Source organism: Pocillopora verrucosa, chromosome 14 (genome assembly GCF_036669915.1).
Source record: "Pocillopora verrucosa isolate sample1 chromosome 14, ASM3666991v2, whole genome shotgun sequence".
NCBI lineage: Eukaryota > Metazoa > Cnidaria > Anthozoa > Scleractinia > Pocilloporidae > Pocillopora > Pocillopora verrucosa.
In genome coordinates, this window is record NC_089325.1 from 2960080 (window position 1) to 2966819 (window position 6740).

Consider the following 6740-nt stretch of genomic DNA (forward strand, 5'->3'; position numbering starts at 1 on the left):
TTGGTGGCAAGCGTGAGGCCAACTCCTAAACTTCCGGGGGTTTCCCGCAGACACGAGTAATTTCGTCCTTGAAATGTTCTTGTGATTTTAGTTTGGAGAATTTGGTATTGGATCAACTAGAAATCCCCTAATTAATGTTTTTCTTTATTCTCATGACTTGTCTGCTTGATAATGTATTAATATTGTAAGGAGAAATTCTGTCTTGGTCATTCTTGGGAGTTAAAGGGTAAAATGACGGATCTTAATCCTTCAATTTGCATTTGTAGACAAAAAGTTTTGCCGTGAGTATCAGTTAATTACTATAACATTTGTATCGGATGTAACTGAAAGCAAAAATGAGGAATGAGGAATGGGGAATGGTGAATGGGAAAATAAAATGGGAAATTAAAAATGGGAAATTAAAAATGGGAAATTAATTTTTTTGGAGATTTAATGTTTATAATGCGGGAATAGATATTTATTAGCGTTGATAATCGATATTCAAGCTTTCTTTCAAAAACGTCCAGAGGCAAAATTTAAGGGACGGAATAATTAGTGATAACGAAAGAAATGATACGTGACAGTTAAAGAATGTTACAAAACCAAATTTCATTTTTTTCGGTAACAAGTGATAGGTCAAATTAAATCTGTTGAAAATAATGAAAGACCTATTTTGATGTTTCTCTGAAAATTAAAAAATTTTAAACGAAGACTTATCGTAATGGACGTAGAGCTTGAAAATCAGGGAATTTCACTTGAGGTATATCCTCGTGCATGCCCCTGTTTCAGGAGGATAGTTGGTCACATGATGCGTTTAGACCAATCACGCGCGACGAAAAATATTTGATGAATCATAACCAAAATTATTCCCCTCTCAAAAACAGTAAATCTACGAGGAAAAAATGAATTTACCATAATCAGTTCCCATTTTATTTTCCCATTCCTCATTCTCCATTCCCTATTCCATATTTCTTATTCCATAAGTTCCATTCTACATTTGCCATTCGCTTTTAGTAACATCTCATTTGCATCGCACCTGAGAACCAGCCTTAAGCGGCAGTTGGATCCTTTTGTTCCTAATGTCACGCAATATCCATAGGTGTTATGCTGGAAAATTAGATGCATATTTAAAACGGATTTGGAGTGGATAACAGTCTTGCCTGTGTCCGAGGACAGATAAAAGGAGAGCCGTTATTCAGCCGGTTGGTTTAAGTTAATCATTTTTGTTTTCATGAGTTTCTTTTGATATGTAAACCAAAAAGTGATTTTGTAATCTGGGTGGAGGGTGGATGCGATACGAGTGAACAATTTCCCTTCGGAAGGACATAGTTTTGTAACTGAAGCCATTTTACAGGAATCGGCTTGTTCTCTCATATCTTTTAAGTGTTACTAACGCTGTTTTGAAAACACTGTGCTTTTAAAATTACCAGTGTCTGGTTAGGTTTAAACGAAATGCGAATTTGCAGTTAGAGTTTGGGTTGGCAGTTAGAGTACACGGGCCTTAAAGCGAGCACTCAGTAGTTTCAGAGTCGGAGTTCTACCGTATCACGAGTCAGGTTCGCACCTTGGTCGGGTTCGGCGTTAAGATAACGGCGTAATTCGTGATTTCATTCGTCTATACACACGAACTTTCATGTTTTTGGATATTACCGGTATATATTATAACCAACCATAATAAAGCCACTAACACATCGACAAGATGTCTACCTTTGCGTTCGTACAGTAGTCTCACATTGCCAGTAACGCAATTGTAAGAATGATCAACTGGCTATCTCTGGGTCTATATAATGGGAAATTGCCATAGAGCAAGTAGCGCAATGACTTAACGGCTACCTTTGCGTTAGTATTAAAGGGGAATCTTATCTAACCAGTAAAGTAATGACTTCACGGGGGTGTCACGATAGCTAAGACCTAAGACCTAAGACCTAAGACCCCTCAAAAAATTAAGACCCCTCGATCACTAAGACCTCTCGAAAACTAAGACCCCTCGAAAGACTGGTGCAGGATTCAGGTTTTCGCACTTGAAAAAAAATACAAAACTAAGACCCCTATTTGAATTCATGGCTCATTACAGCGCAACACTTGACTACAGTTCGAGTCACGACTTTTGAGAAACGTGACACATCGAGAGCATTCTTTGCTGCGCTGACGTAAGAAACTGTTAATTACGCGCTCTTAAGTTCGACAAGTGCTGTTTGATAAAGGATCGTGTTCACGAGACTGCAATGAGCCCATCAGAAGGTGAGACATATATTCATGACGCGAATAGTAGCGTCCTTTTGGCGTCGTTTGCGATTACTCCTGGCTTTACTTTTCACGTGTGAAGTCATCTGTGGACTCTTTTTCTTTCAAAATGTCATGAATTTCCGACCTTTACTCCTGGCTTTACTTTTGGCGTGTGAAGTGATCTGTGGACTCTTTTTCTTTCAAAATGTCAAGGACTTCCGGCCTTTATTCCTGGTTTTGGCGTGTGAAGTGATCTGTGAACTCTTTTTCTTTCAAAATGTCAAAATTAAGTTAAAGAGTTATGACAATAAAATAAATTGCAATGTGTAAAACACGAGTTGTTATATATGCATCAGTTCTTGAAAGGCATGCACGGCATCGTTTTACAGAAGCGTAAAATATCGCAAACGTTCTCAAAACGACTTTTGGCAATACGCGCTAGGATAGCGCATCACGTTGATGTTGTCACGAGCTCGCATTCGTTATAGTCTGATTAGCAAAAGGGAATGTTGCCAAAAAATTCAGACAGCTGGAAAATGGCAAATGGGCATGTAAATATTGCCCAGTTACGATAGTTTAGCAACGCGTGAAGATCGCCTTTCTGACCGCTTTACAGTCGCCGTAAAATATCGTAAATATTCACTATACGACTTTTTACAAGGCACGTAAAGATAACGTTTTTAGTCTCTCTCCGTGGTCTTTACGTACTATCGTTTTCAATGCGTAAAGACATTCTTTACGATAGTGTAAAGAAGTTCGTAAAGACGCGTAAAGAGGATCTTAACGCTTTCTTTACGGCATTTTTACGGATTCGTAAATTTATAATTTCATACTGTATCTTAGGTCTTAGCTTTCGTGACCCCCAACTTAACGGCAACATTTGCGTACGTATAATAGGAGATTCTAAGATAGCCAATAACGCAACGACTTAACGGCTACTTTTGAACCAATAAATATCATTTTCATCAAACAGGTTATGTCAACGTTTGTCTTTACGTTGGCCTGGAGGCAGTCATCTCGGTTCTGTCATATCAGGCCGATCAAACATGCCACTTCTAATGTCTTGTCTACAAAAACAAGTTCAGTAACAGGCAGCATTTTTGAGCAAATTCCTAAAGAGGAGCTGGCACCGAAAACCAGACCACGGCTGCGAGACAGGGAGTTTCTCCCAGGCTCAACGGGTGACGGATTCCCAGAGTTCTTGGCAGAGCCAAGTGACTCTTTCCCGGTCGGTATGCGAGTCAATACTGGAGACAAATCCTCTCTCTTAGAACTGGGTGCAAATTGCATGGAATACATAAAGAAGAACCTTGCTAATAGCCAGGCGATATTGTTCCGCGGACTTCCAGCTGAAACAGCAGAGGACTTCTTGGCCTTAACCCAAGGAATGCGAGGTAAGCCTCTGAACTACGAGGGTGGTGCTACACCCAGACCCAAGGAGTTGAAAAATTCTGACATCTACATGGCCACAACTGAGCCCGGAGCGTACACCATCGAGTTGCACAATGAAATGGCGTATCTCAAGACTTTCCCCAGGAAGGTATGTCTAGAATGAAATAAAGGCGAGTGATGCTGAGGTGCCAAGGTATTTTGTGGGCGCCCCACACCACCCCAATCTGTCACCAGGTTTATAATGCGCTATCACTAATTCAGTAGTTCTTTCGCTAATCAATACATTCGTTCATTGTGGATAAGTTTACTTGAACTTTGGTTTATTTGTTTCCTCGTTTTCTTGTTCTTTCGTTCATTCACTTGTTCACTTGTTCACTTGTTCACTTGTTCACTTGTTCACTTGATCACTTGATCACTTGTTTACTTGTTCCCTTGTTCAATTATTCAATTGATCACTTATTTAATTGTTCACTTGATCACTTGATCACTTGTTCACTTGTCCACTTGTTCACTTGTTCACTTGTTCACTTGTTCACTTGATCACTTGTTCACTTGATCACTTGTTCTCTTGTTCACTTTTTCACTTGATCACTTGATCACTTGATCACTTGATCACTTGATCACTTGTTCACTTGCTCACTTGCTCACTTGCTCACTTGCTCACTTGCTCACTTGTTCACTTGTTCACTTGTTCACTTGTTCACTTGTTCACTTGTTCACTTGTTCACTTGTTCAATTGTTCACTTCACTTGTTCACTTGTTCACTTGGGCACTCGATCACTTGATCACTTGTTCACTTGTTCACTTGATCACTTGATCACTTGATCACTTGATCACTTGATCACTTGATCACTTGATCACTTGATCACTTGATCACTTGATCACTTGATCACTTGATCACTTGATCACTTGTTCATTTGATCACTTGATCACTTGTTCACCTGATCACTTGATCACTTGTTCACTTGATCACTTGATCACTTGTTCACTTGATCACTTGATCACTTGTTCACTTGTTCACTTGTTCACTTGAGCACTTGAACACTTGTTCACTTGTTCACTCGAGCACTCGAGCACTTGAGCACTTGAACACTTGTTCACTTGTTCACTTGTTCACTTGTTCACTTGTTCACTTGTTCACTTGTTCATTTGTTCACTTGTTCACTTGTTCACTTGTTCACTTGTTCACTTGTTCACTTGAGCACTTGAGCACTTGAGCACTTGAGCACTTGAACACTTGTTCACTTGTTCACTTGTTCACTTGAGCACTTGTTCATCCGTTCATTTGCTAATCCTCTCACTTACCCATTCGATCATTGCTTCATTAGTCCATTAGTTCACTGCCTCATTGCTTCACAGGTTCATCGGTTTATTCGCTGACACGATTATTTTTTCATTCGTCCACTCGTTGATTCTTCCATTCTTTTATCCGCCTATTAATTTTTCTAATGCATTAATTGATCTTCTTCAGGTTTTATTTTTCTGCCAAAAAGAGCCTGGCGAGAGTTGTGGTGGCGAGACTCCTTTGGCTAAATGCAGCGACATTGTATCCAAACTTGATCCCGAAGTCGTGAAGAAGTTCGACGTAAAAGGAGTCATGTATGTACGATATCTGCCGGACAAATCACGGTCAGACTACATGCCCTGGCAGCATCAGTTTTACACTGACGACAGAAAGGTAATACAACTTGGTTCACATCAGGAATCCCATGTAAGAATTGATTGTCCTTTGAAGACAAAAATATTGTGGAGATTTCAAAAGAAAATGACGATTTTCAATCTCGAACCCGGTATAGAATTTACAGTGATGACCTTATTCACTCTTTTAGGCAGCAGAAAGAGGAGCACAGCAGCAAGGTTACACTGTAAAATGGGACGATAACGGTGATATGTACCTGTCTTACAGCGCACCGGCCTTTCTTTCTCATCCAGTAACAGGAGAAAAAATCTGGTTCAACCAAATAACAACTCACCACTGCACTTACTCGAAAGCACTGCCACAGTACAAAGGTTCTGATCTCCCGGATGAGAAATATCCCCATCACACCTATTATGGAGACGGAAGTGACATCGAGCCGGAAGTGTTACAACACATCAGAGCAGTTTCATGGTCATGCGCAACTGGATTTCGGTGGAAGAAGGGTGATTTAATAGCGCTTAATAATCTGAACGTTCAGCATGGACGAATGGCCTTCACGGGAGAGAGAAAAATACTGGTGCATATGACGACAGACTAAACCCGAACCTGAATTTGTATTTTAAAGCTAAGAAAAGTAATTTTCGCATATTATTATGTAACATTTTTGTTATGATGTAGTTAGATTATCTTGACATCCTAGAATCTAGAGGGAAAGTTTGATAGCCACGAAATTTCTTCCTTCTGAAATTTGTCGCAGAAAACAGTTTTATTGTGTCTTTGCTTTGGGCGCAATAATTATAAAGATCCGCCCAGCGTAAACTTTGCAAACACATTGTGTCTTTTTGACTTGCAAATGTTTCTCAGCTATTAACCTCAAGTGCTCTGAAACAGGTTATATATTAATAAGGCGCCCAGCCGTCTGAAGACACGTACAGTGGTCTGCTTTGCTGCTTTTATTTCAAACAGAGCAGTTACATCAAGGTACTTGTTTTGACGTGGAAGCGGAAGAACTTTATTTTCATCAGTAACAAATTCTCAGTCATGCAATGCAGCGGAAATAAGTGGTGCGAGATATATAATAGCGTGCTTTTCCATACTATTCTTCCGATGTAATTGTCGGAGACTGCGTGATTACTTGCGTGAAGTTAATTTTGTCAACAACATTATCATGGAGTTTCTAATTTGTACATGATTGACGTAACCTCGAATAACCTTTTTCATAGTGCTTAGCAACGATCAATCACAATGTAAAGAATGTAGTATAAGAATTAGGATCTCGTTTCAAGTTGCCTGAGTAGCTCTTTACACGCCTGCTGTAACCGAGTGAATACGCGAGAACGATTAAACAGTTAAACTCAGTCGAGTCTGTTAATTGAGTCCTGTAAGTTAGAAGACCGGTTATCCCTAGTAAACGGGGCAAGGTTTACGAAATAATCAACGATCGCCACTGTCTGCCTTGCTATAACTGAATAGAACTAAAATATCTTTAACTACTAGAAATTCC

The 6740-nt window shown here is 39.7% G+C and overlaps 1 protein-coding gene across 1 annotated transcript; it reads left to right on the plus strand.

Annotated features, from left to right (window-relative positions):
* The first annotated feature begins 1100 nt into the window (after positions 1–1100).
* On the plus strand, positions 1101–6594 carry LOC136278108 (dapdiamide synthesis protein DdaC-like). Its single transcript, XM_066161405.1, has 4 exons — positions 1101–1181; positions 3179–3745; positions 5069–5275; positions 5427–6594. Exons 2-4 carry the CDS (start codon positions 3182–3184, stop codon positions 5832–5834), a joined length of 1179 nt encoding a protein of 392 aa, XP_066017502.1. The 5' UTR covers positions 1101–1181; positions 3179–3181; the 3' UTR covers positions 5835–6594.
* The last annotated feature ends 146 nt before the right edge of the window (positions 6595–6740 follow it).

Coding starts and splice junctions, on each gene's coding strand:
- LOC136278108 (XM_066161405.1), top strand. CDS start 3,182: ATGTCAACGTTTGTCTTTACGTTGGCCTGGAGGCAGTCATCTCGGTTC. Junction 3,746..5,068: donor TCAAGACTTTCCCCAGGAAG/GTATGTCTAGAA, acceptor GATCTTCTTCAG/GTTTTATTTTTCTGCCAAAA. Junction 5,276..5,426: donor TTTACACTGACGACAGAAAG/GTAATACAACTT, acceptor TCACTCTTTTAG/GCAGCAGAAAGAGGAGCACA.